This window comes from Nanorana parkeri, unplaced genomic scaffold (genome assembly GCF_000935625.1).
Source record: "Nanorana parkeri isolate BGI_ZX_2015 unplaced genomic scaffold, ASM93562v1 scaffold50, whole genome shotgun sequence".
NCBI classification, from domain to species: domain Eukaryota; kingdom Metazoa; phylum Chordata; class Amphibia; order Anura; family Dicroglossidae; genus Nanorana; species Nanorana parkeri.
Genome location: NW_017306318.1, coordinates 2,116,480 through 2,141,709, shown reverse-complemented (window position 1 = coordinate 2,141,709; position 25,230 = coordinate 2,116,480). Strand labels below are relative to the sequence as shown.

The following is a 25,230-nucleotide window of genomic DNA, read 5'->3' as shown; positions in this document are numbered from 1 at the left end:
TTTTGTGTCTGGTGTTCAGCTTTAATATAAACCTAAAATGGGATGCTTGGTTCAATGTCCCATCAACAGAAAGATTTATAAAATATCCACAGGGTCATTTGCTCTGCAAATATCTGTGAATGTTCGTTCTGCGCAGATATATGCCGAAACTAACATTCTTTAGGTGTTTCTTTAGAATGGAATGTATTTTTGAATGTTTATTTCCATGTAATACCACATTATGGCCACTAGATGCTGCTGGTGAGCATAGAAAATAAATCCTTATTGCCTATGCTTCTGTAGCTCCATCTAGTGGCCATAACGTGATATTACATAAAAACTTTTGAAAATTATTTCCACTTGTAAAGAAAAAAAACTAACAGGGTTATTCACAAAAGGGTGAAGAGTCTTGACAAGTGAACAATCTAGGTCAACATAGCTGAACTGGGAAGTGAGCTGAATTGGAGAATTATTCCAAATCAGCTATGTAGTCATAGATTGTTCACTTCTCCTGCCTTCTCAAAACTCTTCACCCTCTTGTCAATAACCCTGTCGGTTTTTGTTTCTTTACAAGTGGAATTAATTTTCAAAAGTTTTTATGTAATATCACATTATGGCCACTAGATGGAGCTACAGAAGCATAGGCAATAAGGATTTATTTTCTATGCTCACCAGCAGCATCTAGTGGCCATAATGTGGTATTACATGGAGACAAAAAACATTTAAAAATACATTCTCTTCTAAAGAAACACCTAAAGAATGTTCGTTTTGTCATATATTTGCACAGAGTGAATCATCACAGAATTATTTATAAAAAAGACCCCCTTAAAGTGAACCTGTCCTTTCCTCTTGTAGAGCAAAACAGGTTATTTTTAATGTTTGCCCCATTAGCTGCACATACAAACCTTCATTCGCCACCCCGTTCGCCCACTGGGAACAAAGAGAGAACTTCTCATGTAGGTTCCTTGTTGTGATATGGAGCTTACACAAGGCTGGCTGGGGACTCTCTCCCTTCTCCCACAGCTTCCCATATGACAGCATTAGGTGCCAGACCCAGGGCTGGCTTTCCCACAAGGCCAACCAAGGCCCGGCCTCGGGGCAGCAGGGAGTAGAGGGGCAGCAGGGGAGTAGAATTCCTATCTCCCGATGCCAGGAAATGCAGTTCCTAGGTCCCGACAGGCAGTTGTTTTCTACATTTCGCCCTGCTTTGGGCAAGCAGAGCTAAATGTACAGCGGGGAAGCAGCCTCAGACCCAAGGTGGCCACTGTCTGACCCGATTGAACCCCTTGGTCAATAAACAGACAATTGAGGGCGTCATGATTTGAAAGTGCATTTTTATTTGTCATTATTTTTGGCACACGCGTGTCTACAACGCCCAAATCTCCGCCTCCCTTCACCAAGCACCGTGCACTTCCACGGGCGTCGTACAAACGTTTCTACAACAAAGCCGCCACACATGCAAAAAAGTTTATCTAGCAATCCTAATACACATGATTTTTTTTTTCTCTTTTTAAGACATGGGTTTGGCTTGTGGTATTTTATATAGCTTGAAAATGTGTAAACATATGGTATCCTGGTTCCTCGCAACAGTCCATCGCCAACCGCTAATCCTGCACACGTAAAAATAAATAAAATCAATGAACGTTTTCCAAAACGCAGACTAAACTTCCACCAAGGGGGAGGGGCCAAGCCTCGGAGGAGGTCAGCCTCCGTCCGTACACAGGTCTCCGGAAACCCCCGAGGGTAATTTGTCGGAAGTTTAACATTTAATTTTTTTTGTATTTTTGTAATTTTTTAAATTTTTACATCATAAGGATAGAGCTCAACGCTACATTCTTTCGTTTTCAAACAAGATCGGTTTAACATTCCAGTGCACTGTGACGGCTGACGCCGGTCGAAATCCACTTGCTATCATCGCTTTATATACAACAGGCAAATAAGGTTCAGTGAAAGATACGTCGATTGTCTCCCGGCTTCATGGGAGCCCGTCAAGGCGAAAGACGCCTCCTCTCCTGACAGCTCTTCATCTTGTCAGGAGGGCTGGTGGGAGCAATCCATGGGTTCACAATGTAAAATTCCTGCGCAAGCAAAACACAAGCACAAAGTGTCAGCAAATGATCTCATTATGTCCTACGTTATGTGCGCTGCATCGCGTCTCTGTAAACCGCCAGAAAAATCAGAGCACCCCAGGCTTTCCTTTTCTAACCATAAAATATGTGCTGTGCATTTGGAATGTTCTCATTAAGGTTCTTTCTTTTAGCGGCTGCTGTGGGTACTTAACAAAATGGCTTCCGGATCACTCACGTTGCAGCTTACAGCAACCTCAAAGAAGCCGTGGATTAAGGGATCTCTGAATATAAGGGTGGAATGTAAAGCATATGCAAACCCAATCACTAAAATCTCATATAAACTTTAAAGGGTAAGTGCACCTTAAAACAAAGTGCACTTATTCTTTTCCCCCAACCCTGGACCTAAAGGATCCCAGACTCCTCCTTCACAGATCTATACTTACCGAGATCCAGAAGGCACAGATCCCCTATTGTGTACATCCGGTGCTCCCTCTGCTGGCCACACCTGCACATTACAGCCCCATAGACATTTCCCAGCTGGTAGACGGGCATGGCTAGGAGAGGGAGACTTGCAGCACTGGAGGTCAACAAACAGTGGAGCAGTATCCCTCAGATCTTGGTAAGTAAAGATCTCTAGAAGGCGAGGGTGGGATCATTTAGGTCCGGGGAGGGGGGCTGGGTTATTTGGCTAGGAAGTGACCTACCACCATATGGAAAATAGTGGCCAAATACTCCCCCCACTCCCCACCCAGTTTGGCATGGACGCCTCTACCATACCTCCCAACTTTCTTGAATGAGAAAAAAGAAGACCCTAACTAAATGATCCCGGCCTCCTCCTTCATAGATCTATACTTACCGAGATCCAACAGGCACAGATCCCCTATTGTTTACATCTGATGCTCCCTCTGCTGGCCACACCTGCACATTACAGCCCCATAGACATTTCCCAGCTGGTAGACGGGCATGGCTAGGAGAGGGAGACTTGCAGCACTGGAGGTCAAAAAACAGTGGAGCAGTATCCCTCAGATCTTGGTAAGTAGAGATCTCTAGAAGGTGAGGGTGGGATCATTTAGGTCCGGGGAGGGGGCTGGGTTATTTGGCTAGGAAGTGACCTCCTACCATATGGAAAATAATGGCCAAATACTCCCCCCACTCCCCACCCAGTTTGGCATGGACGCCTCTACCATACTTCACAACTTTCTTGAATGAGAAAAAAGAACCAAACTAAACAACCCCAGCCTCCTCCTTCACAGATCTATACTTACCTAGAACCAACAGGCACAGTTCCCCTATTGTTTACATCCGGTGCTCCCTCTGCTGGCCACACCTGCATATTACAGCCCCATAGACTTCTATGGAGCCATTTCCCAGCTAGACCGGTATGGCTAGGAGAGGGAGACTTGCAGCACTGGATGTCAACAAACAGCAGAGCAGTGGCCCTGAGATCTTAGTAAGTACAGATCTCTAGAAGGCAAGGGTGGGATCATTTAGGTCCGGGGGGGGGGGGGGGCTGGGTTACTAGGAAATGACCTACTACAGTATGGAAAATAATGACCAAATACTCCCCCCTCCCACTTTGGCATGGACGCTTCTACCATACCTCCCAACTTTCCCATACCAATGAGAAAAAAAGAGAACCTAACAGTGTAGATAAAGGAAATACTACATCCCCAGTTAGGCAGACCACGAAGGGCCAATATGCAAAAATGTTTGGCTAAAGGAGAACTATGGAGTCAGGGCTTTTCCCCATAGTTCTCCTAAGGGTAATGGGAGAACACAAACTAGCGCCCTCCCGTCACCCAAAGCTCACTATACCGCGAGCTACAGCTTACGGTATACTGAGACGTTGCAGCCGGGACGGATCCCGACATTACTGTCTGGATCCACCCAGCTGTGTGAATGACAGCTGGCTCTGCCTATCTAGAGGCAGAGCCAGCTATAACCGCCCCCTCCCCCGTCCATTCCGCCAGTCAGCGCTGGAGGATCGGAGCGGGGGGAATCCCTGCAGGGAGCCGTGAGTGACAGTCACGGCTCTCTGAAGGGACAGGATCGAGAAGTGAGCGAGCGACGGTATGTGTTCGCTCACTTCCCGATCTATTGAGCCGACGTGTGACAGTTTCATTGTCACGGGTTGGCTAGAACTATGAGGCCGACTGATTTTCACTTGCCTCATAGTTCTCCTTTAAACCCGCAAACGCTTTTTCACTTTTTTGCTTTATACTGACTATAGATCTATACATCTAACCAAAAAGGGGAACCAACGAGGAGGAAAAAGGGACAGAATATGGTGGGTTCCAAAAGAAGGACAGTTCCTCCAAATGAAGGACAGTTGGGAGTTATGCTTTACTGATGGGTATGGAACTCATGAAATAGTAAACCGGGAAATACATTTTACTACCCAAAGGCTGTAATACCTTTTTTATTAGAAGTGATACTTACTCTAATTCTTCATGTCAGTAGATGTACAAATAAGATGGAAAGGCCGATATTCAATAAAATGACCATGCATATCATGATCGTATCTGGTCTCTGAAACAGAGAAAATAACATAGTTAGTGCCACATGTGTTAGCAAGGGACACCTCACTGTAACAAAAAGTGATAATGGCCACCACCACAGAACTCCAAATTGGATTACACCACCGCTGTGGGATGTCTATAGACAGTTGTGTTTGCTGATAATTGAGTCAGAACCCCCAACAATTCCCTTTTCATATGACTTCTAATTCATCATGGAACGGTTATATTTTGGAATACACTTAAATTAAACCATGGCTTGAAAAATTAGCAAAAATGGCCTGCATGTGGTGTAATTAATCCCATGAAGATCAGTTACTGAAGGTGCTTTCTTCCATATAAAGGAGGACCAGGCCTGACTAGTTCTGAACACGCTAAAGTAGTGTGTAGAAGAAGGTCAGACCACCCGCAGCAACTATTGGTTGTCTAGAGCTTTTGCAAGTTTGGTCATATAGACTGTTGGTCACACCCAAGACTCAAACATTTAGTACCCTATCTGGAGTGGACTTCATAGAGGACATTAGATGTGGTTGCACTATGATTGAGAATTCCCTGTCTTGGCAGACATATGCTCACTCCTCCTGCTGCACAAAAGGAGTCTCATGCCTTCTCTATACCTAATGTTAAAAAAAACGAGTGAAAATTTCCCTGTTGGTTAGCAAGTTGGTGAAGCTGGCCACCAAAGTGCAGAGATGGTGTTGCTGGAACTCTGAAAAGTATAAAAACTTGGTGGATTATTAAGTGCAAGCATCTACCCAACACGGAGGTATCGGTTTTGGGTTACCCGATCCTTTATCAGTCATCATGATACCGACCTCTTCAATTTCTTCTACTTTGGCAGCTGGCTCAGCTTTGGCACCCTTCCTAATTATGCTTTTGGTGTCAAACTTAACCAACGCCTTGGACTCGGTCTTGGTTGCAGGTTTGGGTTCTGATTTTGGGGGAGCGGGTTTGGCCACCGCTTTGGGTTCCGCTTTTGGGGGAGCCGGTTTCTGAACAACCTTTGGTTCAGTTTTCTGGACAGTCTTAGGCTCAGCTTTTTGGACAATCTTGGTCTCCGTTTTAGCTTCAACACTTGGCTTTTCCACTTTCACTTCCTTATTCTCTTCACTCAGCTTAACTTTCTTGATGGACTCTACAGCGGTCTTCTTTTCTTGGACTTTTTGAGATGGTAGAACATCTTTCGACACCTCTTTCAAATCTGGTGTTGCAGCTTGTGGTGGTGGGAATGCTTTTTCTTCTGAGTCCAGTGGAGGATTCACTGGGGAGGTCCGCACAGCATAGCTGTGATAGCCTTTATGGAACTCAACATCCAAATCGGATGGCTTTTTGTCCAACCTCTGAAGTGGTTTCATCTGGTTCTCATATTTTCTGTTCAAGTCAGCTCTGTTGCTTGTCTTGGTTGGGCTGCTGGATGGGCTGGCGGATTGGCTTCCACCACGTCTGTCTCCATTCCAGTTTCTAGCAGTAATCAGCCTTTCCTTCTGCGAGCTTGTTTTAAGTTTCTTGGCTTCAGGTGGTGTCCCAGGTGCAGGGGATGGGGTTCGTAGTGGGGAAACATCTTGAGAGGAGGGTTGGTTTTCAGGGAGCTGAGGGCTCTCACGAGGTGTTTGAACTGGCTGTTCCTTGGTTGCAGTTGGTTGCTCTCTTATCTCCATGGGTTCAGCATTTTCGATAATTTCCTGCATCAGTTTTCTCTTGATATACTCTGGGCCTAAAATAGGGAAATACATTTTTTTTTAGGTTTTTGTAGATTTTAAAAACGGTACAAGCAAAGTCAACAATTGTAGACACCATATGTTTTGAACAACAGCTGTATGCAGTTTGTTATACATGGCTCTATAATATTAGGCTGTATCTGTGCCATGCACCAGCAGTTCCAGATGTACAGTACGCAAATGAGGTGAAAAGGAATGATTTACATGGCTCCACCCACCTATCCTGTAATGAGGAAAAATCCTCTTATTTTTGGGATATGTAATGGAATGAGACATGTAAATACCTTCCGTTCTAACAGGCTCTACTGTGCTATCAAAACAGCTTTAAAGAGACCCTGTCATGTTGCCCATGCAAGCAAAGTGACAGTGTATCAGACAAAAGACATCCCCTGACCACTATATGGCCATACGGTGTAAGATAAGTACCTTACCTGTGCTTCCCCACCACTCCTTCCTCCTTTGCCGGTGGGAGTGATGACTTCAGTCCCCCAATCAGGTGACAGTGCTCAGGTTTAGCAACTGGTTGAGAGGCCCAGTCGCCATCACAGGGGAGAAGGCCATGTGCTTCTCCATACCCAAAAGTGGCAGCCAGAGTAAAAGAACAACTCCAGGATTAGCCCTTGCAGAGGGGCTACCCCCACACTGCAAGGGTTAACTGCTCGTTTTGTCTAGGGGGTAAAAATACAGAAGAAATTCTCACCCTATCCTCGCTGCTAGACCAGTCCTCTTCTTCCCTGGGCACTGACGGTCTAAGGACCTGTGACATCATCACAGCCAGAGTAGAGGGGGAGAGAGATGAGCAATCACTGCTACAAAACCGAGGATCAGGTGAATATTTCTTCTTTATTTTCGCCCCCTAGACAAAACAAGCACTTAACCCTTGCAGTGAAGGGGTAGCCACAATGCAAGGGTTACTTTTTAAAAATCAGACAGTAAAGGAGCAGCCGAATACTAATGAGTCATCCCTCTGCTCTACCTGTACCTATCAACATGTTCCTTGCTGGCTAATGTGCATGCATGACACCCGATAGGTCCTAGTGGGGTCCCTCCCTCTATTATTGCACAGGGGATGACCAGAGGCTGATAAGTCAGATTTAATCACTTACATTAGTTGCATTTAATGAATACATTTAATTATGTTGTAATGAATACATAACTGCATTCATTGGTGTATTTTTGTTTCTACCTAGACCAGTTTTAATGGGGCCTCTGACAATGCTGTAGCCCTGACTATAATTCCCCATGCCTCATATTATACAGTGTCTGCATGCACAAATAATGGGAACAGCGCAGCCCACTTTCGCTGACAAAATTACAGCTGTGAAGAGATCGGGGAGATATAAAAGTAATGCCTTGCAATACCGCATCTCGCCCTGTTTGCGCAAGCTTACAAAAGCTGAGCTGTGAGTGGGAGACTGCTGTGTGTTTGTCTGATCAAACATAAAGGGTGCTAAAATAGCACATAAAATGGGAATACGGCACATAATGGAGCGGGAAGACAGATCTGATAAAAGCCGCCGATAAATAAAACATGTCATTTCCACATACAAAGGAAAAGCAGGGGCTGGGAATACTAAAACGCAAGCTTTGCTAAATAGATGAAACAATTACATTGCAAGGTAACTGACTTAGAAGCTCCAGGAGCTCCTCACTTTTAGAAGGAGATTTAAAAGGTAACACCGACTGAATGGCAAAATGTGCACACACCTATAGGAAATGTTTTGATGGGATTCACCCAGAACATGCTATAGTGCAGTTTAGCAGAAGAACATGTTTTCCAGAACCTGCAGACAGGGCCGTATTTACTCTCTCTCCGTCCCCAAGGCCAGGTTCTTCAATGCGCCCCCCTGCCAGCCAAGTGCATGTGTCTGAGATCTAAGGGGCCTGCTTTGGGAATTACCATGTTTTGTGTGTGCACCAGTTAATACCAGTTCATCAATTTTTGGATTCATAGACGTACTGCTAATAGTCCATTAAACTCAATAGAGACGACAACGTTCCATTGTTGGCACACCAGTTGTCTTGTGAACATGACACTTTATGTGAAAAAGATGCTGACCCCTGGTGTAGACATTATGCCCTCCCCTGCCAGCAGTGATGACTCATCAGAGGAGTAATGCTCCATTCATTGCCCACCCAGCAGGCTGGGCCAGGTTGGTGACCAAACAGTGTTGCATTTCTGCAGTGCTGAAAAGTCACTAACCTGACCAACTTGCCTGGCAGGTGTGCCTGGATCTCAATAGAGTTTAACATCTCTTGGCAGGTCATATAGTCAACACTTTGTAAGGTTGTTTGGGAGTTCATCTTAATGTTGGGTACTGTTACATATCTGTGGCTGGCCTACCTGGCTGGTAGAAGTCCGGGGAGAGCTCTCTTGCCATCATCCTTGCAATGGTGGACTCATTATTAGCTGCCTGGGCCGCCTGTTCTGCTCCGTCTGCTTTGGCTTTGGCATGTGTAGTCCTGAAGGAAAAAACATATGTGCACTTTGAGTTACAAGGGCAGTGTGTCTTTTAGATGGTTAAAGCAAAAATGACACTAGCTCCACCCAAGTCTAAATCCAACCAAAATGTCCTTGCTCTACCCAAGTCCAAATCAAACCAAAGTTTCTTTATCTCCACCCAAGCCCAAATCCAACCAAAGTTTCTTTATCTCCACCCAAGCCCAAGTCCAGCCAAAGTTTCTTTATCTCCACCCAAGCCCAAATCCAGCCAAAGTTTCTTTATCTCCACCCAAGCCCAAATCCAACCAAAGTTTCTTTATCTCCACCCAAGCCCAAATCCAATCAAAGTGTCCAGTCATCCTGCACAAGGGTGCATTTATTTATTTAGTTATTTTTTGTATTATTTTTATTTTATTGTATTTATTATTATTATTATTTATGAATGTATCTATTTGTTATTGTTTCCTATTTATTTATTTTTATACCAGAGCCCTCTCCCATAGCATATTGCTCAGTATTGACAAACGCCTTTACAGACCACCAGAATCTCATTCGATAAAATAAAGAGAGAACTATACGACGATAATTTCCCGTCTGACATGTTGTTCTATGTACACCACGTATTCTATTTCATTTTTCTATCAAAGGCTTCCCCTTTCCATGGTAACTGAACAGGTGATCGGTAATGTAACATATATATTTATGTCTCGGCTTTCTCACCCCCCGGCACCGTATAATAAACCTGCTAAACTGCTGTAATTGGATCCTGTAAAGAAATGCGGATAAAGATTTCTCCGAGCAGAGGCAGAGCGGAGCGGCCATGACAAATATAGGCAAGGAAGGCCTCTGTGACAGATATATATCGATGCTTTTATTGGGGACAACTGCTTTTAATAGAGCGCGGGAGCAAATTTATGACATTTTGCAAACACATAGATCAGAATATATATAGAAAGTTAAAGTGCAAGGGACGGGGCTCCGGGGAATAATTATATATATATTGAAGGTTGGTGAAATCTTAGCTGTCTATAGAAAGTTCAAGGAGATGAAACCCCAATCAGTGAAATCTCATATAAGCATTATTGTCACTTCACAAGGTTTCAATCTCCTAAAATCTACAGCTTTTAATATAATAATATGTGGTGATCCGGCCATGAAGGTCCTTGTTTAGGCACTTCCTGTTATAGGTTGACAACCTGTTATCCTATCAGCCTGTCCCGTGACCTTAATGGAGACTACAATCTAAAGGGTATATTTGGAAATATACCAATATTTAGAATAAACCACATTTTCAATAAAAGTCCTCTTTAACTCCTCCTTCCCTCAGCTATTATTTTATAATCATTTTATAATTATATTAATTCATTTGTAAAATGCACACAATTTTAAAAGCCTTTTAATTCCATTGGGTATATATTGGGTGACTCCAGTGCCGATTTGGCACTGGGGTCACCTATCAAAAGCTTTAAGGTTACAGCCCCTAGGCCACTAACCATCTGGAAGGTTACTGGTGCCCCAGGCCACTGAACATCTGCAAGGTTACAGGTGCCACAGGACATTGAACATCTGGAACGTTACAGGTGCCCCAGGCCACTGAACATTTGGAACGTTACAGGTGCCTCGGGCTAAACATCTGGAAGGTTATTGTTCCCCTAGGCCATGCAATAGCTGGAAGGTTACAGGTCCACTGGGCTGCCCAACATCTGGAAATTCACAAGGTCCTCTGGGCCACCCATCCTTTGAAGGGTTACAGATCCCCTGGGCCACCCAACAGCTGAGATGTTACAGGTCACCAGGGCCACCCAGAAGCTGGAAGGTTACACATATGGGGACACCCAACCTCTGAAAGGTTTCGGACCACGCACTATCCATACTGTCAGGCCATAGTAGTACTTTCTTACTTCTAGTTATAAAGGTGGTAGCTCAAATACTGAACATGGACTAGCCAGGTAGCAGCAGCATTTTGCTCCAATGTGAAGATTAGAGGCAGGAAACCCAGCTTGTTCTGAGCTAAGTATACACCGCCAGCTGTTGTCTGTCCATATCGGAGGTTAAATGCTGCGAAGGACATTATAGAAACGGAGCAAAGAGAAAAAGGCATCGCATTTCTACAGAAATACCCGCGTACCTCAAAGGATTATGGTAAACGTTCTGCAGAACTCAAAGAATGTGTGCTGAGACATTCTTAAAATGCTGAAACCTAAACCCTTGACTTAAATAACCTGCTGCCACCGTCTGTGAGGTCGGCCACAACATGTGAAAAATAAAAATGGGAACATGTTTATAGCTATGGAAATTTAGAAAGTTGAAGGATCATGGATATATAGTATGGACCTAATTTATCAGGGTGGCTTTTCCAGATGTCCTCGGCAGTCCGTTAGTATATATCACATAGGCAATATTTGAAAGTGCTAAAATATGTCCATTAACATAGTGCTGAATACCTGAAGTCCTTACATAACCCCCATGTGCTGTATAGTGTGTATCATACACCACCATTCAAATACTTTTATCCAAATTACACACACGGTATACAGTATATACTGAATATGAAAATGTAAGGAATTATTGGATCAATGTGATAAGCCGTTATTCTTCAAATATGTCCATCGGTCAGTGATGTATAGATTTTGTCTTCAGAGCTCTAATTAATAAAGTATCAATCACCAACACCAAGGGGTCAAAAAAATCACCAAATGAAACAATTAGGTATCAATGGAATTTTGCCATGACAAGATATAGGGATAATTTTAGTAAGGACTGCTTCTAAGTGGAGTGGCCAAACTGTTAACCCCTTCCCCTCCGATCCTGACATTCTCACCCCAGTATATGCATACAGTAAATAACCTCTCCTAATGTAAACCTACTCTAGGGTCCTTAGGTGTCAGTCATATGACCAGATGCCATAGTATCAGTCACGCAATGTCACTCAAGTGGAGGATCAGAGTTAAAGGGAACCTGCCCATAGAATTCGCTATTTGGTCACATAACTGCCACCAGGAGGAACAGCGGTTTCTTTAGTAGGTAACTATTCAAGCTGCTATATCATATATTTTGTATACTGTTGCAGGACAGTCTTGATGTGAATGGCTTTACCCAAAGGGCCCCCCTTTAAAGTGCATCTCCAGTCAAACCTAAAGGCCCTCTTTATAATGTATCTCCAGTCACACCTAAAGGCCCTCTTTATAGTGTATCTCCAGTCATACCTAAAGGCCTCTTTATAGTGTATCTCTAGTCAAACCAAAAGGCCTCTTTATAGTGTATCTCTAGTCAACCCTAAAGGCCCGCTTTATAGTGTATCTCTAGTCAAACCTTAAGGCCTCTTTATAGTGTATCTCCAGTCAAACCTAAAGGCCCTCGTTAAAGTGTATATCCAGCCACACCTAAAGGCCATCTTAAAATGCATCTCTAGCCACACCTAAAGGCCCTCTTTATAGTGCATATCCAGCCAAACCTGAAGGCCCTCTTTAAAGGGCATCTCCAGCCAAACCTAAAGGCCCTCTTTAAAGTGCCTCTCCAGCCAAACCTAATGGTCCTCTTTAAAGGGCATCTCCAGCCAAACCTAAAGGCCCTCTTTAAAGGGCATCTCCAGTCAAACCTAAAGGCCCTCTTTAAAGTGCCTCTCCAGCCAAACCTAAAGGCCATCTTTTAAGGGCATCTCCAGCCAAGCCTAAAGGTCTTCTTTAAAGTGCATCTCCAGCCAAGCCTAAATGCCCTTTTTAAAGGGCATCTCCAGCCAAGCCTAAAGGCCCTCTTTAAAGGGCATCTCCAGCCAAGCATAAAGGCCCTCTTTAAAGGGCATCTCCAGCCAAACCTAAAGGCCATCTTTATAGTGTACAGCCACCCAAAACTTTTATGTGAATTTTACTCTTTGTAGAGTGGAAAGGTTAACATTAAACACTTGGCCAGTAACTTTCCTAGACGTCTCTTAATTGGTATTCCTTTCTCATCTCATTTGCCTGTAACTTTTTGAAACTCTGAACAACGTGCATCTCTTAGAATGCTGGTTAACATGAGGTCAATTGAAAGACGTGACAAACTTCTCAGTCTATCGAGCTGGTGGCTGCTTAATAATGGATGAGTTTTCTACAGAAATGTGAGAGCTTTATTTTCAGGCCAATCGATCCCTCAGTACCACCAGTGACTCGGTGGGCACCTTCATTTGTTATTAGTTGCTAAAAGAATTATTCACATATGAAAGTTTTATAAACCCCCGTCTTTCTCTTGTGTGCACAAGTCACCTCCGGATGGGAATTGAATCATTCACTAGAATGCTATTGGATATAACAAGACTTCCCTTGTTATTTTGATTGCAATGTACTGGAAAAGTTTGTGTTCCAGGCCAAGAGTAAGAGGAACTTCAGACATTTAGATAGTTATCCCAATTCAAGTGACGGATTGTGCAATGACTTAGATAATGCGATCTTCATCATAAGTCTTCATTAGTCAACAATACCAGTTTTGGCTGAGACTTAAGGTGAAAGGTCTCATTATCTAACTTACTGCACAACAGGTTGCTCAGTTGAGGAAAAATATCTGACTGCCCGAAGAGGCTGATGGGTTGAACCACCCATAGAGTTATCTAGTCCTTCCTCATCCTAAATGAACATCTCCTTCCTTTACTGGTGTTTTTGTGTGTGCTGGTGGTCACATCAAGACCAACCAAAGACCTGCTTCTCCTAAATATCAAACTTTAACAGCGTCAGAGATGAATAAAAGATATTCTGAAGATTTCATGTGGACCTTCATGTGGAGTAGATTGTGACAAGTGTCAGTTTCAAGACTGCAGAACACAATCATAAATCAGCAAAGCAGTTGGTTTTAGCACTGCGGAGTAGGTGCTATTTGATCCTGTGTTGACGCTTTCAATGCGGATAAGGTAAGTCCACTGATTAAAGGGTACATTAGGTCTTAGGGCTAAAGTGGTTAATATTAGGGTCAGGTTAAGGGTTAGGTTTTAGAGGGAGGTTAGTTGCTCAGGGGCTTGGATATCAGGATAGGTTTTAGGGTCCCTAGTTAAGTGTTAGGTTTGTGTGAACCCTGTTTAGGCGTTAGTTTCAGGCTAGATAATTGTTAGGGATTGGGCCATGTAGGCTCATTTTGTGTGTTTTTGTTTTACTCTTTGGTGTCCATAACCCCACACTAGTCACTGCCTGTTTCTAGGAATTAGCACTAAAGACCAATGTACTGAAAAAGCGTTGTGCGGTGATTAATTCCTCCTCTTTTTATAACTTCTTTATAGGAACTTAGCTGCCATGTGTTCATCCACCTGGCCAGTCACCACGCAGCAGAGGGCTATATGGGGCACAGCCATATGATTGGCTATGAGTCGTTCCTCTTTGGCTCTTCCAGCTGAAACTTCTTCCATTGCTTGCTTTTGGCTCTCTTTCTGGGTGTGACTGCTCCCTGGTTCCTCCCACACTTCAGATTCTCCTTTGGCATACAGGCCTCTGAGCCCATGTTCCCCTTTTTGCATCAAGACCACCTGCAGGGGCATAGTCGAGCACACCCACATGGACCTGATTGCTCAGCTCCATTTTTAATGTTGTTTGCTCTTTCTATAAAGAGAACCTTCAAATACAGCAAATTCTGCTGACTTTAGCACCTGATCTGGCTTTACCCGAGATGCAGTATTGCCTGGCTAGTATAAACAGTCCACTCATTGAAGGAGCTGCTTTAGTTCCATAACCCGGACGTCCTCTTTAATTCAATGAGAATAATAAACACAGTGCAGCCGGTACCAGAGATCCCCCTTTTAGAAAGCCCCTTCCTTCATTGTTGCCTATTCAGCTTGCCAAGATAGAATCATTTCCGCAGCTTCCATTTAATTAGAATTCTCAGCTGCAAGTCCAATGCAAACAAGAGCCGGTGACATCAAAGCGAAGGAATGTGGGGGAAAAGCAATTAGAATGTTCCGCGTGATAACTGGCAAAAGGCTCATTTTTCTCTGGCACTGTTCACCTTTTACTCGCTGCACTATGGCCGCATCCCGCAGGAACGCAGTTTATATTTAGCGCCGCGCTTCGCTCATTCATTTCTTTTTACGAAGTACTGATGAGAGAAGATTCCTGAACACGTCCCATATGGTGGCTCTGAATCTGCAACGGAGAGACTAGTGGAATTCCACGGAAATAACTCTGCCCTATTTATATTCTAGAAAAGGCCACGCGCAGCGGTTTTAGAAAACGCTCATTACCCTTCCTGTGCCGCCGATGGCCAAGAGCGAGTGCACAAATTTTGTGCTCCTCACCTTGGGCTTGGTATGCCATAGCAGAGCAGGTATGAACCAGGAAAAAAACTGATCACAGTGTGTCACATCTCTTACACAAAGCTCTAAATGACCAGGACAAGGAACGAGAATTAAGATTCTCCATCCTCTGCTTTAATGTCAGCCATGACTGCATCTGCTCATGTATAGGGCAATTGGAGTTTTTTTCGGTGCAGGAACTAGATGTCTATGGTTATAAGATCAGACTTTAATGACTTTGTGGGGAAAGATGGGAATTAGGACAGCTCGATATTTACAAGTGAGACAATCCTTCTAAATATCACTTGTGGTAGTAACGTATTGCAGGATAGAACTTCCACACAATGACATTTATTTGTTGTATTTACCATGAGCCATATGTGTCAAGGCAGGCATGTGACCTCACAACTGTAGCACACTGCTTCTTGGGTGTGCCAGAGCAGGGGAACACTCACCCATGTAGGAGCCAGAACAGGAGCACACTGACCTATGTGGGAGCCAGAACAGGGGCACACTGACCCATGTGGGAGCCAAAACAGGGGTACACTGACCCATGTGGGAGCCAGAACAGGGGCACACTGACCCATGTGGGAGCCAGAACAGGGGCACACTGACCCATGTGGGAGCCAGAACAGGGGCACACTGACCCATGTGGGAGCCAGAACAAGGGCACACTGACCCATGTGGGAGCCAGAACAGGGGTACACTGACCCATGTGGGAGCCAGAACAGGAGCACACTGGCCTATGTGGGAGCCAGAACAGGGGCACACTGACCCATGTGGGAGCCAGAACAGGGGCACACTGACCCATGTGGGAGCCAGAACAAGGGCACACTGACCCATGTGGGAGCCAGAACAGGGGCACACTGACCCATGTGGGAGCCAGAACAGGAGCACACTGGCCTATGTGGGAGCCAGAACAGGGGCACACTGACCCATGTGGGAGCCAGAACAGGGGCACACTGACCCATGTGGGAGCCAGAACAAGGGCACACTGACCCATGTGGGAGCCAGAACAAGGGCACACTGACCCATGTGGGAGCCCGAACAGGGGCACACTGACCCATATGGGAACCAGAACAGGAGCACGCTGGCCCATGCCTTTTTTAGGGCCTGATTAACTCAAGGGCCGATTTAAAAGTCTTCCACCCAGCATATAGCTGGGCGAATGGCGTTCATACAGAACTACCACCACTAGATGGTGTTGATGAGTATGGGAATTGCCAATGCTCCTCGGCTCCCTCTAGTAGTGGTAGTGGTGTATGAACAACATTCTCCAAGCTATATGCTGGGTGCAAGACTTATAAATCAGCCCCATGATTTAAAGAGACCCTGTCATTAACTGTCTTTCATTCCTCTATCGCTCTGCGCAGTTGCCAGGAGTGAATAAAATGTCTTGTATATGCAGAGTTGTAGCTTACAGATGCTGATTGGCCCTGCGTTGTCACATGGAGTAACATGCACCTGCATACTTGGAATTACCAAGTATTTTTATCAGCTGCCAGCACTGAATGGAGCAGCATAGGAACAAAGGGAAGGCGAATGCATGCTGGGGAGGGATGGGGATTAAAGCCCTGAATGGACTTGGGTTAGCACGCTTGCTGGCGAGGCTTGGGGGGGATATTAAATCCCTGTATGGGCAAAACACAGAGTTGGGATAGCACACTCTGGATGTATTAATGACTACATATGTCCCATTGCTTACCCTAGAAAAGCATCCCCATAGTGTTGTCCAACCTCTTTATATATTCACCTACATCTGCCAGTGTGAGCCGGGACAGGCGGGCTGGATATACAGGGGAATGCTGCTCTCTAGTGGAAGCTTTCCGATCTGTACTGTCATGTGTACATGGGATGATGAGAGGAGGGTACAAATATTAGGGAGGGGGTTTAAAGCAAATAGGAACCCTAACTGGAGGACATTTGGTATGCTAAAGCACTATTTATCATCAACAATTGCCATTTTTTATTATAAAACACCAGTTTTATGTTTTATTTTCATCCTTTGTTGCATCTCAGTGTTGCTGAACTGCAGCCTCTTTGCATCCACTTCCTATCTACATCCACTCCAGCTATGACTTCATGGCATTTCTCAGGACCGGTTTCCTGATGGTGACAACAGTGGATTGTATCTGTGTAATGTGTGCTGAAATGGTCACTTGTAGTCTCAATCGGAAGACCATGTGACAGGGCATAGGCGTGCGCACAAGGTGTGCCTGCGCACACCCTAGTCCCCCTGTGCACAACACCAAAACCGCAACAACAGTGTTTTTAGTCACTGAGCCAGTGAAGAGATCACAAAGATCTCTCTGTGACCGTCTCAGCGAAACAGAGCGCAGCAGCACATGCCACTTACATTCCTCACATACCAGTCACAGTCTGGGATGGGGGAGGGATGGAAGTCACTCATCATTGGTCAGCGTTGCTACCCATTGTAGTGATGGACCAATAGTGATACCCAGGAGGGATGGAATTCATCATGACTTTACTGAAGTCACTATTGACATATTGGCTCACCAAGGGCCAAACTTCAAACTTCCAAGATCCTCAGAAAGGTATAAAAGACATACACAAAGACATGTATAGGTGCTGGTTGTTAATGTTTTCAATTTTATAGAATGGGAGGAGCCAAATAATTTTGACAAAACAGATTTTGCTGTCAAATTGTTGATTTGTCCTTTGCAGAAAACTCTACAAAATTGACCTTTAATCAGAGGCGGCTCTATAATAAGGCAAATTAGGCGGTCGCCTTAGGCCTCGCGCTCCCGAGGGCCTCGCGGCCGCCTAATTTGCCAGGTCGGCACATTACCTGCAAGCCAGGTAACATTATGAGCTCTCAGCCCTGTCGCTGTCAAAGCGAGACTCTTAGTTTGACAGCACAGCGACAGGGCTGAGAGCTCCTCCGTTTCCTCGGTCAATCAACTCGTCTGGTCTGCTGGAGCTCCGTCCACCAGCCAATGGGACAAGACCTCACCCCTCCCACCCACCGCACGAGGATCTCTATCTGGCTGGGAGGGCGGAGTTTATCATCAGAAGGCAGATGGCGCCGGGAACGAGGCGAGCTGGTCCTGCACGATCCCATCCACTCCTGCCTGCGAGACGCGACCTTCACAGGATGGTGAGACCTGGTCCCTGCCCGCAAAGCATCAGTGTGAGACGCGGCCCACGCAGCCCTGGTAACAGTTAACACTCACTACATAGAGCCCTTTTGACAGCCCTGTTGAGACCCTAGAGAGCCCTCTGTGGGGTCTCACCAGGGCTCTGTGGGGGTCTAACAAGGCTGGTTAGACCCCCACAGGGCCCTGGTGAGACCCCACAGAGCCCTGCTACCTTGGTGATACCCCCTCAGAGCCATGGGGAGACCCCAGAGAGCCTTGGTGAGACCCTAAAGATCCCTGGGGGCTGGTGAGACCCCCAGATCACCCTGGTGAGAACCCAAATCACCCTGGTGAGACCCCCCATAGCCCTGGTGAGACCCCCCATAGCCCTGGTGAAACCCTACAGAGCCCTGCTTTACCCAGAGCTCTGAGGGGTCTCACCAGGGCTCCGTGGGGTCTCACCAGGGCTTTGAGGGGTCTAACCAGGCTGGTGAGACCCTTCGGAGCCCTGGTGCTGGTGAGACCCTACATTGCCATGGTTTGACCAGGGCTCTGTGGGGTCTCTACAGGGCTCTGACCAGGCTGGTGAGACCCCACACAGCCCTGGTGAGACCCTACAGAACCCTGGTGCTGGTTAGACCCTACAGAGCCCTGGTCTCACCAGGGCTCTGTGGAGTCTAACCAGGGCTCTGTGGGATCTCACCAGAGCTCTGAGGGGTCTCACCAGTGCTCTGTGGGGTATAACCAGGCTGGTAAGACACCCACATAGCCCTGGTGAGGCACTGCGGAGCCCTAGTGCTGGTGAGAATCTGCAGAGCCCTGGTGAGACCCTACAAAGCGCTGGTGAGACCCTACAGGGCTCTGTGGGGTCTCACCAGGGCTCTGTGGGGTCTCACCAAAGCTCTGAGGGGTCTCACCAGAGCTCTGAGGGGTCTCACCATGGCTCTGTGGGGTCTCACCAGGCTGGTGAGACCCCACAGAGTCCTGGTGAGGCCCTACAGAGCCCTGGTGCTGGTGAGACTCTGCAGAGCCCTGGTGCTGGTGAGACCCTACAAACCCTGGTCTCCCCAGGCTCCGTGGGGTCTCACCAGGCTCTTTGGGGTCTAACCAGGCTGGTGAGACCCTACAGGGCCCTGGTGAGACCCTACAGAGCCCTAGTGGGACCTGGTCGCCCCTGGAAAAGCACCTTGTCCCTGTGCCGATGGGGACAAGGGCTTCTTCCCCACAAGCCCTGGGGCGTTGGTTGCAGGGGGTGCTGGCTGGGGGGGTCTTATTCACATCAGGGTACTCCTTTAATAAACCCAGATGCACCCCCCCCTTGTGAATGTGTAAGGGGTACTTCTACCCCTACCCATTCACTAAAGGGTTAAATCAATATTTTTTTTAATTCTCCAGACTTTTGAAAAAAATCCTTTCATTGAAAAAAAACCCAAAAGACATGATTATGACAAGTTCTTTATTTAAAAAAAATAAATGGATCCACTGACCTAATCCTAGGGTCAATCATGGGGTCCAGCGTTGTCCACGAGCAGGGCGACTTGATGAAAATAAAAAATAAGTATAAAATAACAAAAAAAGAACCAGGCACCCACTGACCCATCTGCTCACGACAACTCCTGCCGCAGAATGGGATTCTGGCAGATGGCGGCAAAATATAAACAATTGGGCGGAGCTAGCGATGACACAACCGTTAGCTCCACCCAACTGTTTACATTTGTCCGTCACCTGACAGGACTTGGCTGCGTGAGCCATGATTGGGCAAAGTCATCATTACTTTGCCCAATCATGGCTCTCACAGTGTACTGTGCTGTGATTGGGTAAAGTCTTGCACCTGACCTGACAAAATTCAAGAAACTGTGAACTCATAGTTCATAGGATTTAAAGAATGTCCTAATATATACATTTCATACCTTTCATTTTTATCGCTTGCATTTTTTTCCATTATGGGCCTAAGTGGGGCCTCATGTTTAAGTTTTGCCTAAGGCCTCGCAAACTCTAGAGCCGCCACTGCCTTTAATTGTCCCATATTTTTCCGCTCAGGTGAAATCTTTTTTATAACAAATAACCTGGAAGGAAATCTCATGTTGTGTTCTTTTTCTTCTCTTTTATTTCTCTTTATTTCTCTATTATTTGATGTTTTTATAAAAGAAAGAAAAATGTATCCTTCCCTTTTATTTACTTAATTTTTTTTAATATAGTTTTTTGATGTGACATGCTTTGCTGCTTCCCCAGGGTTGGGTGATCCTCAAGATGCAGAATGCATTGGTGACATGATGACATTAGTTCCATTCTCTGCATCATTGTATGCGAGTATAGGACACTAAAGTGACGCACCCCCTCCCACAGTGGGTGGGCCAGTGATGCCCTGCATTCATAGGGGTTGGGTTAGGGTTGCCACCTTTTCTTCAAGCGAAACTCAAACACTCTAGCGACGTGCGGACATTTTTTGGGGAGCATAAGTCGTAGCTTATTCATATGTAAATAGAGCCGCCCATTCATATGTAAATATCACAGTTGAGACTGTTTTCAGTGGGGGGCCAGTAGCCCCTATCTTAATTTTGGTTGTCCCTGTCTGCTTGACATCTTGTGTCCAGGTTTCTGATGCCATGAATGAATCCTGGACAGGTGGCAACCCTAGGTTGGGTTGAATGATGCTGGATCACAGAGTAGTAAATCTGTGAGGTATAGCACCAGGCAGTCTGAGGTTGTTGTCTCAGGTGGCATCCCTTTGGGCCACTTGGGGGGTGGCAGGCAGAGCGCACATGGTTTGTAGTGTGCCTGCCGCCCCCTTTACGGCCAGAGCGTCCAAGGTTGCTAAGAGGCAGGCGGGGAGATGTGTAAGGGTCATATAGATCACCCCCCAACCAGGGCCGGATTTACTCTCTCTGCTGCCCCAATGCCAGGTTCCTCAATGCGCCCCCCTGTATGCAGGCTGCATACAAGTGATCTCGGCGACATCGCCAAGATCACTTGTACAAAATGGCTTCCCCATTGTACATTTAGCCCTGCTTGCCCAAAGAAAACAACTACCCGCCCGGAGCCCAGAACTGCATGTCTTGGGCATCAGGAGATAAGAATGCCACACCCCTGCTGCCCCTCTACTCCCTGCTGCCCCAAGGCCAGGCCTCAGTTGGCCTTGTGGGAAATCCGACCTTGCCCCCTACTCTTAGCAACCTGAGACGCTCTTGCTGGTGTCCCACCAAGCTCTTGACATTACTGGTTGCCAGGAGCTTGGCGGGATGCCTGTGGAACGCCATACGCCCCCCCCATTGCCTCACGCATCAAAAAGGCTAGTCGCAGTCAGAGCTTGACTAAGCCTAGACTTGGGATTTATATATGAAATATATACTTTTTTTGTCTTTTTTATTTATTTATTTAAATGCAATACGATACACGGAAAACAAAAAAAAAGGAAATACAATCTTGTGTTCTGGCACTGTGAACTGTCTCTTTTTTATTAACATACGGACAGCTATAGTATGAGGTTGTATAAGAGAGCAGCAGATACCTGTGAGGAGTAGACAGCTCTTGTCAGATAAGAAGGGTGACCTGTAGCAGTCATGCTGACCTCACAAGTGTCTGCTAGAATGGAATGAGATCACAGCTAAACAGTAGTTGTCACTTCTCCCCATAAAAGGAGTCGCAGTGCTCTCAGTCCGAGCCCCTCTACGGAAGACGTGCGGCCTCTTAAAGGGCGTCTTTATAGATGAAAAAAAAACAGAGTGTCATTTTTTTGGACTCTTCTAAAAATATTAAAAAAAAAGATTTGTTCAACTTGTAGAGTTGCTTTTATATACTTCCTATAGAAAAGATCAACTGAAGATGGGGAATGTTAAGGCATTGGACCTGCCGCTTTTCAAGGATTTCATTTTATTTGAATGGTTTAAAGTTTATACATTTTAATGTTTCATTGTTTTTATTAATAGTTTTTTTTATCATTTGATTTAATACATGAAAAAGCATTCCCAGAGCACAGCGGGTCGGCTAAATCAACTTTTCCAAACCTTTTTCTATTTACGGCTCCCTTGTAAACGTATGCAAAATCTCAAGGCAATGCAGTCTAAAATGTCATAGATTTTAAGGGGAACCCCACAAAAAAACTCACGAAAACATGGGTTTCCCCCGTTCACATCAAAGTGCACCTACAAATCCAGATTCCCCCTTACATCAGAGTTTCCCTTTGCATCAGAGTCCCCCCTTTCACATCAGAGACCCCCCCTTTCACATCAGAGACCCCCCAAATGTCATAGATTTTAAGGGGAACCCCACAAAAAAACTCACGAAAACATGGGTTTCCCCCGTTCACATCGAAGTGCACCTACAAATCCAGATTCCCCCTTACATCAGAGTTTCCCTTTGCATCAGAGTCCCCCCTTTCACATCAGAGTCCCCCCTTTCACATCAGAGTCCCGCCTTTCACAGCAGAATTCCAGCCTTACATCAGGAGCCCCTCTTTTATATCAGAGTCCCCCTTTCCCATCAGAGTTCCCATTTACATCAGGGGCCCCCCTATCACATCAGGGTTCCCCTTTACATCAAAAGCCCCCCCCCCCACTTTCACATCAGGAGCCCCTCTTTGATATCAGAGCCCCCCTTTCACATCAGAGCCGCCCCTTTCACATCTTCATGGCACCCTGCTTGAGGAAGGCTGGGCTAAACAGACAGAGCTGTTTGCTTTTAGACAACATCTCTCTAACTGAAACTTCAGAATGAGCCATCCAATAAGGGATGAGCCCCTGCAATGAGTCACTGAGCTGTGTAAAGTGGTTTCTTTCATCAAATAAGCAAACTGAGAGCCTTTAAAATGTGAAAAGGTGTGCAGAGCGCCACCTTTTGGCTGAATTGAAGTGTGCCTAATATTAATCTGCAACATTTCATATTTTTTTGGGTAACAGAATTTTTTTTTTAATCTCAACCCATAATAATAAAATGATTACAAACCTCTATACATCATTCTAAAGGAGTTGAGAATCTTCATTCGATAAATAGTCGCTGTGTTCACTCTGTGTACCCCATCGTGTGCAGATGAAATACACAGGAATTGTCTTCTGACATGGCTGGGTTATTGAAGTGAATCTGGGTGAAGAATCTCAGCTACTTTGGTAAATCAGCCCCGATGTATTGGGGTTGGTATTAATGTCATTATTATCATTGATCACCCCCTTCAAGACCTTTGATGAACGAGATGCAGCCATAAAAATCCCAAACTAAAACTACAGACCTCATTCACCGCGGTGTCCTCTTTTTTTCTCTACTGCACATAATATCTCCGACAACCTCACACATAATATCCCGGGATAAATAAATCCACAAGACAAGGAGACTTATAACACCTTTCCATTTACCCCATTGTACCTCCTAGTACATCACAGCTTGTTTTCATGTTTTTCTTCCTGTATGCAGACTGCTCAGTTTTCTTTATGGTGTCACATTAAAGCTGCCCATACGGTGATCCTGCGATCGTACGATAATCGTAAGGTGTATGGGCAGCGTGCGACCGCATTTACTGCACGGTCACACGACTTTCTTCTTACGAGCACGCTAGAAAACACGTACGATTTTCGGCTGGTTGGTAGCGTGCTCGTAAGACGAAAGCCGCACGGGCCAAGGTGCGCAAGCGCACATTGCCCGCTCAACATTGCAATGATCTGTAAGCCCGTCCCTCAGCGGGGAGGACTTGCGATGATCGCAAGTACGATCTGCCTGTCCAATCTATCTTGCCTGAAATAAAGTGAACCTGTCATTTCCTGTACAGTCTGACTCTGCTGGGGGAAGCATTATTATCAGCCCTGCCCAATTCTCCTATGTGGATTACAGAGCACCTCTCTGCTATGTATGGAGATGAGAAGGGGGGGGGGTATTCTGTAGTCCTAACACCCATCCTATGCTAGGGTCGATGAGAAACACCTTCTAGCACAATGTATTGAGGCAATAGACACAACCCTCCTCCGGTTATGGGGACCATTGAGAATTGATATGATTGGTGAAACCCGGAATTGTTTAATTTTCACTATTATTTTATGAAATGGCAAGTGGTAATTAGGAGATGAAGGTTTTACCCGCTTGGTACTTAAATATAAATACCTGTATATGAGACCATAAAGAGGGACAAGAGAGGAGGAAAGAGGGACACAGGGACAGTTGTGAGGTATAGGGTGACAACACTGCCCCTACATAGGTACAGTGAGTAAGCGTTGTCACCTTAGGACTGGCAGACACCCCATCTAAGGGCAGGTGGCCTTTCCGTTCTTGGGTTTAGACCAGTGGTAGCCAAACTCCAGCCCTGCAGCTGTGGTGACACTACAAATCCCATGATACATCTCTCTCCGGGAGTCATGTCTGTGGCTGTGAGAATCTTGCAATGCCTCATGGGATTTGTAGTTCCACCACAGCTGGAGTGCTGGTGTTTGGCTACCCCCAGGTTTAGACTATAACCCAGCAATAGGCAACCTCAGCACTCCAGCTGTTGTAGGACTACAAGTCCCATGAGGCATTGCAAGACTCTGACAGCCACAGGCATGACTCCCAGAGGCAAAGACATGATGTGACGTGTAGTTTCATCACAGCTGGGTGCCCAGGTTCCCTGCTATGCCTGGAAGTAAGGCGTATAGGATAGCTATGTGCTCTGGGAATTCTCAGTGGTGGCGAGGTGCAGCCGCGGTGACAGTTGGTGACTTCTGATAGAAGAGTCACAGACAGGAATGTGGGAAGTAGGCGAACGTGACATGCCGCCGCCGTCCATCTGACCAATCCCCGGGATCAAGCTGGAGAGGCCAGGGATCTGTTATTTCAGGATGAGTATCAGGACATCGACGCTGCCTGCTAAGCACACGCCGCGCACTCCTATGATGGGACCACAAGACAGTCTAGGGAAGGGAACGTCGTCCTTCTTTAAGTCGCCATTCGCACCTTCGCGTTCCCTGAACGCACACAAAACACGCACGTTCACGGAACGCAAAGGCGTGATCGGGGACTAAAGGGTCTCTCTAGTCTACCAGGCTCCAGCCACAAGTCAAATATCAGTTGTCCCTTTAAGAGACTTGTCTATTTAAAGGGCACCTCCACCCAAAGCTGATTTCTGCTTCGGTGGGATGATCAATTTGCCCCCCCACCCCCCCCAAGGGATAGTATAAATAAAAATATCACTGGTGCCAAAAAAA

At 45.8% G+C, this 25,230-nt stretch overlaps 1 protein-coding gene across 1 annotated transcript in view; it reads right to left on the bottom strand.

The window, feature by feature from the left end:
• Window positions 1-1,712: 1,712 nt before the first annotated feature.
• JPH2 (junctophilin 2) overlaps window positions 1,713-25,230 on the bottom strand; it is a 45,573-nt gene continuing 22,055 nt past the window's right edge. Inside the window, exons 3-6 of the mRNA XM_018574376.1 lie at window positions 8,627-8,745; window positions 5,380-6,278; window positions 4,488-4,577; window positions 1,713-2,057 (exon numbers count right to left, since the gene is read on the bottom strand). Of these exons, the coding sequence (XP_018429878.1) occupies window positions 4,497-4,577; window positions 5,380-6,278; window positions 8,627-8,745 (1,099 nt within the window). The 3' untranslated portion in view covers window positions 1,713-2,057; window positions 4,488-4,496. The remainder of the gene's footprint in view (window positions 2,058-4,487; window positions 4,578-5,379; window positions 6,279-8,626; window positions 8,746-25,230) is intronic.